General features: G+C 43.7%; 1 protein-coding gene across 2 annotated transcripts in view; it reads left to right on the forward strand.

Moving 5' to 3' along the window:
- Positions 1-11,029, forward strand: part of ACLY (ATP citrate lyase) — a 56,531-nt gene extending 45,502 nt beyond the window's left edge. For both annotated transcript variants that reach the window (XM_053360934.1, XM_053360935.1), the window contains 9 exons: positions 192-319; positions 481-574; positions 1,672-1,826; positions 3,930-4,080; positions 5,154-5,297; positions 5,449-5,562; positions 7,507-7,589; positions 9,613-9,689; positions 10,173-11,029. In XM_053360934.1, the coding sequence (XP_053216909.1) occupies positions 192-319; positions 481-574; positions 1,672-1,826; positions 3,930-4,080; positions 5,154-5,297; positions 5,449-5,562; positions 7,507-7,589; positions 9,613-9,689; positions 10,173-10,267 (1,041 nt within the window). In that variant the 3' untranslated portion in view covers positions 10,268-11,029. The remainder of the gene's footprint in view (positions 1-191; positions 320-480; positions 575-1,671; positions 1,827-3,929; positions 4,081-5,153; positions 5,298-5,448; positions 5,563-7,506; positions 7,590-9,612; positions 9,690-10,172) is intronic.
- The last annotated feature ends 4,965 nt before the right edge of the window (positions 11,030-15,994 follow it).

Consider the following 15,994-nt stretch of genomic DNA (forward strand, 5'->3'; position numbering starts at 1 on the left):
AAAACACTATTGCTGTATGTAGGTTTTATTTTATTTGTTTTTTATCTTATATTTTGGAAATGTACATCTAGTTTTTTTTTCCCTTTAAATTTTTTTGGGGGCCCCAAGAGAGTGGGGCCCTAAGCTATAGCTTGTTTAGCTTATACGTAAATCCGGCACTGCTAAAGACCCACCTATCCTTGTTATAACAGGTGCAGTTTGGCCATGCCGGAGCTTGTGCCAATCAGGCATCTGAAACCGCAGTGGCCAAGAACCAAGCTCTGAAGGAAGTGGGCGTTTTTGTACCGCATAGTTTTGACGAGCTGGGCGATGTGATTCAGTAAGTAATATTTTTTTCAAATAAGCAAACATCAAGCTGTATTGTTGTTTCATTGCTATGGCCAATGGCTGACGCAAATAAAGATCCATCCATTCATTCATTCATTCATTCATCAAGCTGTAACAGGCCAACACATAGCCTCTTCCATGTCCTTCTCTCAGGTCAGTGTACGAAGACCTGGTTTCCAAGGGAGTGATTGAACCAGCCCAGGAAGTGCCTCCCCCTACTGTGCCAATGGATTACTCGTGGGCAAGGGTAAGTCTGCTGTTTTCCAAGCGGTTACTGAAAGAGCTAGGAGGATGCCTGGCTTCTTGGAATAACACAATCAAAGTGTAATGCTAAGAGAAATTGGTGGAAGCAAAAGGACAATTGCATTATCCACAACCAGGGTAGATTTGATTTAAATCAAATCGATTTAAATCCCGATTTAAATCACTAGTCAGTAAGACTTGATTTAAATCACTAGTCCATTAAGTCTTGATTTTAAACTTTTTTTTTTTTACAGAAAGACTCTTTCTTGCTGGTATAATCTTAATATTCACAACCAGATGAAGGTTTCATTTTTGGAATAATAAATTTTCAGGGTAGTTTTTACAGTTGTATCAGAAATTGCTGATGTGGTTATACTATTAGAAATACACAGACAGATAATTATGAAATTATTGTGAGGTTTAATAAGTTAACTGTTTATATTTGGACAGCTTTTCTGCTGTACTTTATTGGAAGGAGAAAAATAAACATTTCCTTAATAACAATTTAGACAATTTACTTAACTCAGCAATAACATTATAGCATATATATCCATGTTTGTTAACTGATGTGGTTAAACAATTTTTTTAAAAACAACAACCTTAGACTGAGTTTTAGCACACATGAAAAACTTAAAACATGATGACTAGCCTTTGGACTATAATGGAACTTAAATAGAAAACTATCTTTAGAAAGATTTCCCCTCCAAAAGCATTTTATTTTAAAAATCTGATTTAAATCACAAAAATCCGATTTAAATTTTAAAAAATCCAATTTAAATTTAAAAAAATAATCCGATTTTTATTTTTTTATTTTTGTAAAAAATAATTGATTTTTATTCACCCTGTCCACAACATGCCTTCTGCAAACCTTTCTGAAGTGACTATATAAAAGCATTTCCTTAACAAAGAAAACAGTTCTAGAAGAGTTCTAATCTTGTTTCTACACGGAGGGGATTCTCTGTTTGGAAGAGTGTTTGTTCGTCCCAACCAGCAGTTTGACACGAAATTGCTGAAGCTCAGGTCTGCAACTTCCACAAGGTCTAGATCAGGTTCTCTCTTGTTTATACAACTTCTTTGTTTGTTTGTGCACTCAACTTTCAGGAGCTTGGTTTGATTCGGAAGCCAGCTTCTTTCATGACTAGCATCTGTGATGAACGGGGCCAGGAACTGATCTACGCCGGCATGCCCATCACTGAAGTCTTCAAGGAAGAAATGGGAATTGGGGGTGTTCTGGGCTTATTGTGGTTCCAGAGAAGGTGGGTGTAGTTACTGCCCTGCTTGTTATTGTTTGTCTATTATTAGTGTACCGTGGTACCTCAGTTTAAGAACAGTCCAGTTTAAGAACGATTCGGTTTACAAACTCCACAAAACCGGAAATACAGTGGTACCTCGGGTTACATACGCTTCAGGTTACATATGCTTCAGGTTACAGACTCCACTAACCCAGAAATATTACCTCGGGTTAAGAACTTTGCTTCAGGATGAGAACAGAAATTGTGTTCCGGTGGCACGGCGGCAGCAGGAGGCCCCATTAGCTAAAGTGGTGCTTCAGGTTAAGAACAATTTCAGGTTAAGAACAGACCTCCAGAACGAATTAAGTACCACTGTGGTACCACTGTGCTGTCTTGGTTTGAGAACTTTACTACCTTGGTCTAAGAATGGAATCCGAATGGTGGAAGGGCACTGGCAGCAGGAGGCTTCATTAGGGAAAACACGCCTTGGTTTAAGAACGGTTTTGGTTTAAGAACGGACTTCCGGAACGGATTAAGTTCGTAAACTGAGATACCACTGTATTTATAATCCTCTTCAGTGAAGAACATTGCACATAATAAATCTGTAGATAAAACACAACTGAAATCCACAAAAACATATGAAATAATTAAAATTGAAAGTTGTAGGGATAGTGTAGCTGTTCGCCTGCCAGCCTTGGACGTAATCAATCGATAAATGGCATGGGTCAGTCGGGCTGTGCTATTCTGTTGGTTGCTTTTTTTAAATAATAATTTTTATTAGTTTTCAGTTACAACAATCCAATAATAGACTCATTGTAACGATGCCAAATTATAATACAATTAATAATACCTATCATTGAGATACCAAATTATACAATTTAGGTGGCCCCCCACGTGCTAGAATTGATGGTTTGATGATTTATCAGTTATCTTGTCCGTAATGTTTCTTCCTGTCCTTGTAATATATTGTGTCTATCAGTTGTTGCTGTTCTCCATTATGCCTTGGGCGGAGCGAGTGTCCCATTTGTTGTTTCATGAGTTCCCCATTGCTCCGCCCCAGCTTCATCGTTTTGCAGCTTCAGAAGCATCTGCAAAAATCACACTGTCCTGATAAATATCCCGTCCTCGCCATTTTTCTCTCAGCCTGGGAAGGAGATTGAGCTGTCGAACTTCAAATACAGTGGTACCTTGGTTCTCAAACTTAATCGGTTCCAGAAGTCTGTTCCGAAACCAAAGTGTTCCAAAATCAAGGCGCTCTTTCCCGTAGAAAGTAATGCAAAATGGATTAATCCGTTGCAGACTTTTAAAAACAACCCCTAGAACAGCAATTTAATTTTACTACCTAACGAGACCATTGGTCCATAAAATGAAAGCAATAAACAATGTACTGCAGTCACACAATCAATCAATCAATCAGTAGCTGAACTGGGTTCCACACCGTCACATAAACAAACCAAAAAAGAGCCTCAAAACCACAAAATAAATAGCAAAAACAGCGGAAATGTGGCACTCAAAGACGCATTTCCCTATGGGCTTGCTTCGCAAAACGAAGCTTGCCCCACAAGCTCCGGGGATAGCGGGGAAGCGCAGTGCGTCTTCCCCTCTGTCCCCGGACCCCTTTTGAACCAAGGGGCGGCAACGGGGAGAAGCGATTCTCCCCGCTGCCCCTTCCCTTGCTTTAAAACAGGTCTGGGGACAGAGGGGAAGGCGCGCGCGTCTTCCCCTCTGTCCCTGGAGATTGCGGGGCAGGCAACGGGGAGAAACAATCTTCTCCCCGCTGCCCCTTGCTTTAAAACAGTTCCGGGGACAGACGGGAAGGCGCGCGGCGCTTCCCCTCTGTCCCCGGACGGTCTCCATAGGAACGCATTGATTGATTTTCAATGCATTCCTATGGGAAACCGTGCTTCGCAAGACGAAAAACTCGCAAGAAGAAAAAACTTGCGGAACGAATTAATTTCGTCTTGCGAGGCACCACTGTAGTGAATCTTATCAACTCCTTGGCAAGCTCGCAGATTTCTCTCATCCATCCGTTCAAGCTGGATGCTTTTTGTGACACAGTTGAAAACAGTTGCGGAATGGAACTTCTAAAGGCAAAAGTACATAACAATTGCACCTCTGGCCTCCCAGGTTGCCCAAATACGCCTGCCACTTCATAGAGATGTGCTTGATGGTGACGGCAGATCACGGCCCAGCGGTGTCAGGAGCTCATAACACTATTGTCTGTGCAAGAGCTGGGAAGGACCTCGTATCCAGCCTCACCTCGGGCCTGCTCACAATCGTAAGCATTGAACAACAGCCGGGCGAAAGTTGCCAATGATGCCTTTGTTGGAATGTAGCCGAAGTTCTGTGCAGGATGAGCTTCAGCTCCCATAATTACAATGTAAAGATGGCCTTGCAATGGGGCGACCTTTAATCTGTGTAGCAAATATTCTAGAGTGTCTGCATGACTCTTCTGCCCCCTGTTTGCACTTTTTAGCATTATTTTGATTTTAGGATGATGGTGATGACGACGACAACAACAACATCAACAACAACAACTTATTATGTATACCCCGCCCATCTGGCTGGGCTTCCCCAGCCACTCTGGGTGGCTTCCAACAAAATATTAAAATACAGTAATGCATCAAACTTTAAAAGCTTCCCTAAACAGGGCTGCCTTCAGATGTCTTCTAAAAGTCTTGTATTTGTTGTTCTCTTTGACATCTGGTGGGAGGGTGTTCCACAGGGCGGGTGCCACTACTGAGAAGGCCCTCTGCCTGGTTCCCATTGGCTTCTCGCAGTGAGGGAACTGCCAGAAGGCCCTCGGCGCTGCCCTGGACATCAGGATTCCCCCCCCCCAATGTCAGGCTTTGGGGACCCTTGGCCGTAGATAAGCAGGACAAAGCGAAAAGAGACGCTTACCATTTAAAGAGTCTTTAACAATCACAGTGAAAGAACAAAGCAGCCATTCTCAGAATGACGGTGTTCCCAATTAAGGTTTCCACCTTGCAACCTGATCTCGCAACCACTGTGCTTTTTGTGTAGCCACCTTATCTGCTCTACGTGACCTTGGACTGATAGGCAGGAAACTTTCCAGCGAGAGAGAGTCTGTTAGCTCTCTCTCTTCCAGTTCTTCTTCAGTTTGCTGTTCACCCCCCAGTTTGCCCCAACTTTTGTCTTCAGAACTGTGCCCCTCTGCAAACCATTGTTCCAAATCTCTACTGCTCCTGAGCAGCTTCAGGATCCTGGTCAGGGGGAAGGGGAGGCTCCCACCATTCCTCATCAGAGCTGTACTCCTCAGCCTGGTCTCTTGACACCCACCCATCCCCAGTAGTTTTGGTGTGAGTTCCTTTCTTGTTTGCTGCTATGCAGGGCGATAGGTTTGGCGGTGCTCTGGATGCAGCGGCAAAGATGTTCAGCAAAGCATTTGACAGCGGCATCATCCCCATGGAGTTTGTGAACAAGATGAAGAAAGAAGGGAAGCTGATTATGGGCATTGGGCACCGGGTCAAATCGGTAGGTGCCGAGAACAGAGTCTGGTAGGGTGAAGTGGGAAAGGGGCACACAGCTGCCTGTTCGAAGTTGAGTTCCAAGGGAGGGGTTATTAACTGAGATTACTTTTTCCAAAGTTTGTCATTTCTTTCATTTCTGTTTTCCAAATTCGTAGATCAATAACCCAGATATGAGAGTTCAGATCCTCAAGGATTACGTGAAGCAACATTTCCCTGCGACACCTCTACTAGACTATGCACTGGAAGTGGAAAAAATTACGACTTCCAAGGTATCAGCCTTCTCTCCCCCCGCCTTTTTTTTTTGGTGACAACTTTTTAAACCTTGGTCTTTTTGTCCTACCCCATCACTCTGGGAGGTACATGTTTATTTGTTTGCTTATTATTATATTTATATCCCACCTCTCTTCCTAAGGAGCTCACGGTGGTGTAGATGTTTCCCCTCCCTCTCCATTTTATCCTCACAACAACCTTGTGAGATAGGTTAGGCTAAGAGGTGGTGACTGGCCCAAGATCACTCTGTAAACTTTATGGCTGAGTGGGGATTTGAACCCGAGTCACCCAGGTCCTAGTCTAGTACTCTTTAACTACTGCACCACACTAGTTTTAAGTGTACATAAATATTCTGGGTCCATAAAATAAGAGTTACTGGGCTGTTGTTTTATTTTACTAGCCCATCTGCCCCAGTATTCTTACTCCTCATCACTAGTGGTACATACAGAGCCTGAAAAAATAGATGCATCTGGTTAGGATGGATGGTTGGGAAAGAACTGTGCCAATAATAATAATAATAATTAATAATAATAATAATAATTTTTGTATGCTACCCATCTGACTGGGTTGCCCCAGCCACTCTGGGTGGCTCCCAACGAAAAACAGTAAAAGCACAATACAACATCACACACTAAAAACGTCCCCAAACAGGACTCCTTGCAAGCAATTCTTACTTGCCGTAGGCGACCAAGCAAATGGTTATTAACAAGCTGTGCTACATAATGGATGCCTGGACACGATTAACACCTAGATGTAAGGAACTGCCAGTGGCCCAGCTAAGCCAGTCAGTTGTCACAGGGGAATTTTACTGGAGAAGTGATATATGAAGCATGCAAATAAAATTAGGAATATGATACAGTCTAAATCTGGCCTGCAGTTGACTCTCCAGGATTTCAGGCAAAGTGCTGTTCCCTTCGGAATAATAATTATAATTATAATTATAATTATAATTATACATACATACCCTGCCCATCTGGCTGGGTTCTCCCAGCCACTCTGGCCAGCTCCCAACAGAATAATAATAATAATAATAATAATAATAATAATAATAATAATAAAGTGATAAAAGATCAAACATTAAAAACTTCCCTAAACGGGGCTGCCTTCAGATGTCTTCTAAAAGTCAGATAGTTGTTTATTTCCTTGACATCTGAAGGGAGGGCATTCCCAGAGGGCTGGCACCACTACTGAGAAGGCCCTCTGCCTGGCTCCCTGTAACTTTGCTTCTCGCAGTGAGGGAACCGCCAGAAGGCCCTCGGAGCTGGGCCTCAGTGTCCGGGCTGAACAATGGGGGTGGAGATGCTCCTTCAGGTTTACTGGGCCGAGGCCATTTAGGGTTTTAAAGGTCAGCACCAACACTTTGAGTTGCGCTCGGAATTGTACTGGGAGCCAATATAGGTCTTTCAGGATTGGTGTTATATGGTCTTGGCGGCCACTCCCAGTCACGAGTCTAGCTGCTGCATCTGGATTAGTTGTAGTTTCCGGGTCAACTTCAAAAGTGCCCCCACGTAGAGCGCATTGCAGTATTCAACTGTAGGTGCAAGGGACCGGACCAGAGAATCTCAGGTTCTTCCCATGTCCCAGCCCTTGTTTTCATATTCTGTAGGCAATGTTTTCTGTACAGCTTAGAACCTGAAAGCTGTGGTACCTCTTGCTGTGGAGAATCTCAGGAATAGGAGGTCTATGGCAGTGCCAGGGATCCCTTTAAAGTCTGTGTTCCCTCACTCCTCCACATGTGACTAAACTTAGGTTTTTTAATTTCAGTGGTTCCACTCTTAAGTAGATTTGTATGTCCCCAGCCAGAGAGATCAGCTGATAAACGCCTCACAATTTACCACTGAAATACTTCCAGCTGAATTCAAGTCCCTGCATGTTGCTACAATCTCTTGAAGGAAGAAGCTTAACTTTTCCATCCCTCCCCCTCCCCTTTTCTTCCACCCCAGAAACCCAACCTCATCCTCAATGTTGATGGGTTCATTGGTGTGGCCTTTGTTGATGTGCTCAGGAACTGTGGCTCCTTCACACGGTGAGCAGTCTATTATTCTCCAGCTGTGTCTGTATTGTGGTTCAGAAGTTTGGTTATGGTGAATTGCCCTGATCAAATGGGACAACTGTGAGTTGAAGTAAACCCAATAGGTAGAAGCTGTAGTTTAGAGTCAGAGCATGTGCTAGACTTCAGTCAATCTGATTAATTATTTTATTAGCCACAGGCAGGCTTAAATAGCATCTTTTGATGCCCCAGTAGCCACCTCAGATGCAAAAGGGGTATGTGGAGACAGTGGAAAAGAAGAGGCCGCTGGATCAGGCCAGTGGCCCATGTAGTCTAGCATCCGTTCTCACAGTTGCCCAACAGATTCCTGTGGAAAAACCCACAAGCAAGGACCCAAGCACAGGAGCGCTCTCCCCTCCTGCAATTTCTAGCCTCTGGTATACAGGACGTGGGTGGTGCTGCGGTCTAAACCACTGAGCCTCTTGGGCCTGCTGATCAAAAGGTTGGCGGTTCAAAACCCCGCGACAGAGTGAGCTCCCGTTGCTCTGTCCCAGCTCCTGCCAACCTAGCAGTTCAAAAGTACACCAGAGTGAGTAGATAAATAGGTACCACTGCAACAGGAAGGTAGAAGGCGTTTCTGTGTGCTCTGGCTTCCGTCACGGTGTCCTGTTGCGCCAGAAGCGGTTTAGTCCTGCTGGCCACATGACCCGGAAAGCTGTCTGTGGACAAACGCCGTCTCCCTTGGCCTGAAAATGAGATGAGTGCCGCAACCCCATAGTCACCTTTGACTGCACTTAACCATCCAGGGGTCCTGACCAGTAGGTCCAGTTGTGGCTGACTCTGGGGTTGCGGCGCTCATCTCACTTTATTGGCCGAGGGAGCCGGCGTACAGCTTCCGGGTCATATGGCCAGCATGACTAAGCCGTTTCTGGCAAACCAGAGCAGCGCATGGAAACGCTGCTTACCTTTCCGCAGGAGCGGTACCTATTTATCTACTTGCACATTGATGTGCTTTCGAACTGCTGGGTTGGCAGGAGCAGGGACCGAGCAACGGGAGCTCACCCTGTTGCGGGGATTCAAACCGCCAACCTTCTGATCGGCAAGTCCTAGGCTCTGTGGTTTTAACCCACAGTGCCACCCGCATCCCAAAACTGCAAAACAAGAACTTGCAAAAGGGGTCCTTTACCTTTTACCTTATTCAGAACCACTGCTGGCTGCAACCATGGAGGCAGAGCATAGTGATCATTGTTAGTAGCCTTGAGTTTGTCCAATCCTCTTTTAAGGCCACACAAACAGGAGTGTGTGTGTTGGAGGGAAGGTACACTGCTGCCATGTGAGGTATGAAATGGCCTTTGCATTTGTAAGAACTGTTTGCACTGTCCCAAGTACAAAGTAAGATGGAAACAACTCCAACGGCTAGAGCATCTTTCCCTGACCTCGTGCCTTCCAGATGATGCTGGACTCCCACGTCTCCTCAGCCCCAGCCAGCATGGTTAATGGTCTGGGATGGTGGGAATTGTAGTTCAGCAACTTCTAGAGGGAACCACACGAGTTACACCTGGTTTATCCAGACCCGCAGCAACCCTCCAAGGTCTCAGACAGAGGCCTTTCCTGTTCCTGCTTCCTGTGATCCTTGTGAACCCTCCCCAATACCATGTGGTTGCTCGGTCACTGAGCTATAACCTCCTGACTAAAGTATATTGGAAGCTTCCTTCATTAAAAAAATAATAATCCATTGCCAACAGCTGAGTTGCAGCGGGGCCTAAGGGATAGTAGGTTTGCACAACCAAACAATTTCAACATAGAAGTATGGTCACTCATGTTACCTTGACTGGGTTGTGATGGGAAAGCTCGTTTAAATGTCAGGAAAAAGAGCATCTCATCTCTGGCAACTGCTCTTGCCTCCATCTTGATTTTTTTTAGACCAGGATTCTGCGGTATGTGTCAGATGGGAGCAGGGGTGGCTTCTATGTGGCTTTTATATGTTAACCAGCCTCTGAAAATATGCAATGCAATAGGATTAATGTTTTAAGCAAGAATTGCTTGGTTTGTATTGCAGGGAAGAAGCTGACGAATATATTGACATTGGTGCCCTCAATGGCATTTTTGTGCTTGGTAGAAGTATGGGGTTCATAGGTAAGTCCTAAAGCACAAGTTTTCTTCCATAAGGCAGCGGGGCTGGGCTGGACACATTTTTATACCAGGGTGGAGAACTTCAGGCCTGCGTGCGAACTCAGGCCCACCAAGCCTCCCTATGGCCCGTGAAGATAGTTTGCAGAGCAGCGACAGCCTTCCACCTGCTTCTAGGCCCCTCTCCTACATAGGGCTGGCAAAAACCTGTGTCGTCCCCACAGTTCCTTTGAGACAAAAAACACCTTTGCACAAAAGGGGTGGCAGGAAGCTGTTGCAGACCTGTCCAACAGATGCTGCGGTTAAGAGTGGTAGAGTTGTGTTTTGGGTCTTCACCTCTTGCTCAGCAGTTCCCGGGACTGTGACGTGGAGTGGGAAGAATTTTAATTTCTCCTGTTTTAGTTATTTTTTTATTTTATTTTAAGAAAACATTGTTTCAATTGAATCTGAAAGATTGTACACAGTAAGAACCCTCTGTGTTAATTTCAGGGCATTACCTGGACCAGAAGAGGTTGAAGCAGGGTTTGTACCGTCACCCTTGGGACGACATCTCCTATGTTTTGCCGGAACATATGACCATGTGACAACAACAGGGAGCGAAATGAGTTGCCTTTATGGAAGGCCAGTATAGGCATGATTGTACTATATGTCCCGGCTGCCGATGTATAGGAAAACGAGGACTGGCTGGGCTGAAATTCTATACAAGGCAGATTTTTATAGCCCTAGAAGTGGATTCTATTAAAAAAAAAAGATAAACCAAAACCCTTCGCTATTTCCTGCTGTATTTAATATATATAAGCAGTTGCACTGTCTTGCTTGTTCTGTGTTTTTATTTTTCTCCCCTCTGCTTTCTGACCAAGTTTTAATGTTTTTATTTTGATCCATGACCTCATTAGACTTGAAGAACCAGGGAGTCATGACTCCTGAATTACCAAACCCTTGAAGAATGTTGTCCTCACAAGCTGTATAATTTTGTGGTACATTTGTCCTTTTTTGTCTTCTGTGTGTTCATCTGCACAGTCTGATTGTATTTCTAGTCGGGGGGGACTACTGCTGATTTAATAAGCCATTCCAAGTCGGGTGTAGTCATTTTAAAATGTAAACTGGTGATATAAGCTGTTCTTCAAAACTGTGAAATCTGCGAGTATTCCAGTTTCTGTATTTATGCAGCTAATGTTTTTACTTATCATAAAATAAAACCTAGATCTACGATTCTTGCAAAGACTGACCTGTCAGTCACCTTACAAGATACACCATTTCTCGGCCCTTAACTTATATTCACAACAGTATTCAGTGCTCTGTCTCTGTATCATATAACCTGTCTCAAATAAATAGTACAATAATAAGTTGTCTTGGTTTGATTTTGTAAAGGGAGACGCAGAGCCCCTTTAACCCAAATTTGAGCTACCTATGAAGAAAATATTTTTACGTGACAAAGCTACATGCTTTCCCCAAAGTGGTAAAATTTGGCTCACATTCAAGCATATACAGTTATTTTAATTATCTGTTCTGGTGCTTTGCATTTTTATTTATTTTTATTTTATTAGCTTTGCAAATTTCAACAAAAATGCCTTATTGAAGATCTTGAAGACATGGGGCAGTTTTTCTCAAGTGTGAGAACATAACTTAATGAATAGTGGCCATCCTATCCATTGTTAGAAGTGTTTGTTTATTTATTTATTTAAAGGAAAGATGGGGAATGTTGGCGTTGCTGTGGCCTCCCCTGCAGGACCATTATTTCCAGAGAGCAATGAGCAAGTTCAGGTCTAATTAACTAAGCTTGGTGACTCCAGCTGACATTTTAAGCATTGTAAACCCTAACTGTCAGACTGGTTGGATGCAGAGGAATGGTGGGAGGAGCCAGCCGAAGAAGCTTCAGAGCCAGAAGATTGGTGGTTGGAGGACGATGAGTGGTCAGAGGGAGACCGCTCCTGCTATGACAAGCTCCCCTCCCCACTGGTCTCCCAGAGCCAGGAGAGGCATGAAGTGAGAGGAGCAAAGGTAGGCATGCAGGCGCAGTCTCCCGATTGCTTGGGGAGGGGGACTATGGAGAGGAGGAGACACAGACGACTGTGGCGAGGCAGGGTCCTTATTCAACAACTGCTTCATGGGACCAAGACCTGACAGATGAGTTGCTGTGCTCCTTAGACCTGGCACTCCTCTGCAGATCTCTTTTGCTAATAAAGAGTTAACTACAACTCAACTTGGTGTGATTGACTGCCCCTCCTGTCAATAACATAATGCAGACTTGGCATCCAAAGAGAATAATCAACACTGCAACAGAATGTTGTAGTTTAGAATAGAGTCCCATTCACTGTTCCAGTCGACCATGCTTCCTTCCAAGCTGCTTAATTCCATTGCCTCCATTAGTGAAGACAGCATTCCTTGCCCACTGAAGATGCCCCGTACTCAAACACTCACTGGGCTGTTTTTTGAGTCCCCTCAGTTTAGGATTTTTTCCCCCTAATTATTTTTTTATGCTACTTCTTCTGCACACCTTGGTGTTCCTTTAAAGCCATTTTGGCCACCTAAGGATGATTGGATAAGAATGTAGAATTTCACTCTCTGTTTATTTGTATCATCTATAAAACGTGGGCGCCCCCTGATTGGGGTGTGCAGATTGCGAACATATTGCGCCGCACCGTTTGCTATGCATATGCAAATCAAATAAACCTGCCCGAAACCTGAATTGGCGTTGGCCTCCCTGTGTCCAGTCCGTGCTCCAGAATATCCGAGTCACATGCGGTCCAACAGTAGAAACGCGTTGTATTTTTCATAAAGTTATACTTAAACATTTTTTAAAACTCGTCATACACTGTGTTCCAGAAGCTTTTGATTTTTTCACAGGTCCACCAAATGGTGGGCATGTTTGGTACATCGTTGATATGCTTTTAAATTGCTTTATTGTGTCCCACCCAACGTCATGATGGACGTTGGGATAGCGCAGTGGGTAGAGCATGGGACTCTTACATCTCGAGTTGTGGGCAAAAGATTCCTGCAATGCAAGGGGTTGGACTAGATGCCCCTCATGGTCCCTTCAAACTCTACAAGCCTATAGTTCTATGAAAAAGCGCAGGCAGGACCTATTTTAATTAAATAATAGGAGAGTTCATTTGGTGAGCTGTGGAGTCCCTATAACTGCCTTGTTCAGTACAGTGGTACCTCAGGTTACATACGCTTCAGGTTACAAGCTCCGCTAACCCAGAAATAGTGCTTCAGGTTAAGAACTTTGCTTCAGGATGAGAACAGAAATCGTGTTTTGGCTGCACGGCGGCAGCAGGAGGCCCCATTAGCTAAAGTGGTGCTTCAGGTTAAGAACAGTTTCAGGTTAAGAACAGACCTCCAGAACGAATTAAGTACTTAACCCGAGGTACCACTGTAATTATTCCTATTAAGACTGGGATGAGGTGCTGGCTCACAGAAACTCAACGCCTGCTTGCACCTAAGCTGCTTTTCTGATCCCCTGTACATGTGATAGGAATTTTATGGTCTTAGATATATGGTAATATTCATAACCGCACATACATAGTTCAACACAGGAAGACCAACCTGGAACCATTTTGATTCCTAAACTGACTAAATGTTTTCCTGCAAGGTCAAAATGGAAAAGCCTCCCCATTGTCTCTTCCTTCACAAATCCTGTCTTAATCTGTGTTTGAATAAGGGTGTGAGCCTTATCATTACAAAAGAATGGCCAGGCTCCCAAGGCAATCCAATCAAGTAACCTGCCAGACAGGAAATAAACAAGCGACAGAAGAAAAACAACATTTAAATTTCTGTGATGTAGGTGGGAGGTATCTGAGGGGTGGTCTTAGATGTATGCATAATGTTTCTGGGGGTGGTCTTGATCTAGAGGATGGGAATTTCAAAAGTCTTTATAAGCCCTTGCACAGCATTTTTGTGGGTCCTCCTCCTCTCCTGCGTGTGAGGGGAGCACCCTGTTGCAACAGATCAATAAAGATCAAGCTTACTAGCTGCTTTGCTTCTCAATATTCTCTGGTTGGCCTCTGTTATTTTCTCCTACCAATAGGGAACCTATGTAAGGACTCTATATGGGCTCTTGGATACCCCATAAGGGAAAAGGGCAATATTTTTATTTACAACATACATCAACTTGTTCTCTGAGAAACCAGCACTAAAAAGCAATGGGGGAGATAATGAGAGGTGAACCAGTTGTGGACAGGGGGCAGATCTCTGATTTGTAATGTTGATCTGTGATGTTGTCTTTCACCAATAAAGCTCAAAGAGGACACAACAGTTCTTTCCTACTAATGCCTGGTGCTAGTGTAGGGGTTTGTGTCAGTATCATGTGGGTACTAGGTCCTTTGTTTACTTTTTTATTGATATTGCCCCTCTTCCCCCTCCCTCTATTTCCCCCCCAACCGAAATATGTCCGTGGCAAAAGTGTCTTACTAAACGTAAACGAACTGTGATGAAGACCCCTGGACTATGGTTGGCTACTTTTGCTTTTGCATTTGCCGTGCAACAGCAATGTTTTCATATTTGTTAAGTATACTCAGAGTCCTGTAGTGATTTCATGCTCTTTATTGCAGCTTGTAAAACAGTGATGGAATTGTCCCCCAAACCTCAGGCTTTTATATACATTATTTACACAATGAGTCCCGTCTGATTGGCTGGTTCTGCTTCCCTCCTGGAGCCTGATTGGTCTTTTCCTGCAAGCCAATCAGTTGTTGCATTCTAGGATCCTACTTGCCTATTGTTCTAGGATCCAAGCTTCTTCTTGTTGTCTAGTCGTTTATTCGTGTCCGACTCTTCGTGACCCCATGGACCAGAGCACGCCAGGCACTCCTGTCTTTCAAACTCATGCTGGTAGCCTCGAGAACACCGTCCAACCATCTCGTCCTCTGTCGTCCCCTTCTCTTTGTGCCCTCCATCTTTCCCAACATCAGGGTCTTTTCCAGGGACTCTTCTCTTCTCATGAGGTGGCCAAAGTATTGGAGCCTCAGCTTCAGGATCTGTCCTTCCAGTGAGCACTCAGGGCTGATTTCCTTCAGAATGGAGAGGTTTGATCTTCTTGCAGTCCATGGGACTCTCAAGAGTCTCCTTCAGCACCATAATTCAAAAGCATCCATTCTTCGGTGATCAGCCTTCTTTATGGTCCAGCTCTCACTTCCATACATCACTACTGGGAAAACCATAGCTTTAACTATACGGACCTTTGTTGGCCAACCAAGGATCCAAGCTTAGTACATCACAATTTGGAAACTAAACAGGCCCCCCCCCATGTGTTGCATGGAGAAAATCCATAGAGAATTTTTTTATCTCCCGTTTTCCTAACACTGGGCCTAGTGGGCATCTAGTGATGATCATTGGATTCAGGACATATAAAAGAAAATGCTTCTTCAAGCAGTTCCTAGTCAAACTGTGCCGGTCACTCCCACAAGAGGCAGCCATTGCCACCAACCTGGATGGCTTTAAAAGGGTAGACAAATTCAAGGAGGAGAAGGCTACTAGTCACGAGGGCTATGCTCTGTCTCCACAGCTGGAGGCATCAGTGCTTCCAAAGAAACAGTTGCTGGAAACCTCTGGAAGGGAGAGTTGCAATGCTCTTGTGCTCAGGTTTGCTTGAGGGTTTTTCCCATAGGGGCAACTGGTTAGCCACTGTGAGATCAGGATGCTAGACTAGAGGGGCCACTGGCCTGATTCAGCAGGACAACGCTTACTGGTATGTTCTTGTGTTCAAATCGGAGTTGCCTCCCAGAGATTACAGATTGGCAGATACTCATGTTAGAATATCTACAATTAGCAAAACTGATGGGATAATTTAGAGGAATATCGAAACAAAAAACATCAACTAGAGAATGGATAATATTTAAGAATTATGTAAAACTTTATTGTACAAATAACTCCATATTAGCAGAAGTTGAGTGATATTTGTAAAGAAAAAGATCAAAGGAATGTATACAAAGCAGAAAGAAATATTATACAATGTAAACCTGTGTAAAAAAGAATGTTATATCAAACAGTATAATGAGAAGGATGGGAAGGACTGTGCGGATTAGTACTTTTACTATGTAAATAGCTTTCTCTCTCTCTCTTTTTAAATTTGATTTCTTTGTTTCTTATCTTTGTTACTTCTTTATTTCTTTTTTTTCTCTATAAATTTTCTATTTTATATAACTTTCTTTTTTTTACCTGTTAACGAGATAGTACATAATGTTTGTATAGACATGCAAATCTCTTTATCAATAAAGAATTGATAGTTAAAAAAACAAAAAACAAAAAAAAACAAATCGGAGTTGCAATGATCATGGGACCCTCAAAGGTCATCCAGTCCAACCCGCTGCAAT

The sequence above is a fragment of the Podarcis raffonei genome, chromosome 13 (genome assembly GCF_027172205.1).
Source record: "Podarcis raffonei isolate rPodRaf1 chromosome 13, rPodRaf1.pri, whole genome shotgun sequence".
NCBI classification, from domain to species: domain Eukaryota; kingdom Metazoa; phylum Chordata; class Lepidosauria; order Squamata; family Lacertidae; genus Podarcis; species Podarcis raffonei.